This window comes from Penaeus monodon, chromosome 27 (genome assembly GCF_015228065.2).
Source record: "Penaeus monodon isolate SGIC_2016 chromosome 27, NSTDA_Pmon_1, whole genome shotgun sequence".
Classification (NCBI taxonomy): Eukaryota; Metazoa; Arthropoda; class Malacostraca; order Decapoda; family Penaeidae; genus Penaeus; species Penaeus monodon.
This window is the reverse complement of record NC_051412.1, coordinates 2,780,607-2,780,970: the sequence shown is the minus strand read 5'-3', so window position 1 is coordinate 2,780,970 and position 364 is coordinate 2,780,607. Positions and strand designations below refer to the sequence as shown.

Sequence of the window (364 nt, the reverse complement as noted above, 5' to 3'; positions counted from 1 at the left end):
GTTTAGTGAATAAGATGGTTACATCCAACAAGAATTAGCAACTTTGTACATTCAAGAGAGACTGACTCAAACAAAGGGCACTACACTTACCTGCAGGAGGGTATTGGTGACAGGCTGTGGCAGATGGGCAAGAGTGGCTGAGGCCGTGCGTTCTATTTGACTTCTGACATACAGGAGCTGGTTTACCACTGCTCCGTTCAAGGCCTGACCAGCAGTTGGGGTACCTAGAGAGCAGGGGATAAGATTGACAGAGTAGCACCTTGAGAATCTCAGGTTGTAAGGCTCTGTGAACCTGAAGAAATTACATTATTCAGCAAAGGCAATTTTAATGCACTATATGCAAACTAGCCCTATAGGCACTGCA

General features: G+C 45.6%; 1 protein-coding gene across 1 annotated transcript in view; it reads right to left on the bottom strand.

Annotated features, from left to right (window-relative positions):
• Positions 1–364, bottom strand: part of LOC119590544 (conserved oligomeric Golgi complex subunit 5-like) — a gene marked incomplete in the record, with an annotated part of 11,598 nt that overhangs the window by 3,340 nt on the left and 7,894 nt on the right. The window contains 1 exon segment of the mRNA XM_037939200.1: positions 91–224. Coding sequence (XP_037795128.1) covers positions 91–224 — 134 coding nt within the window.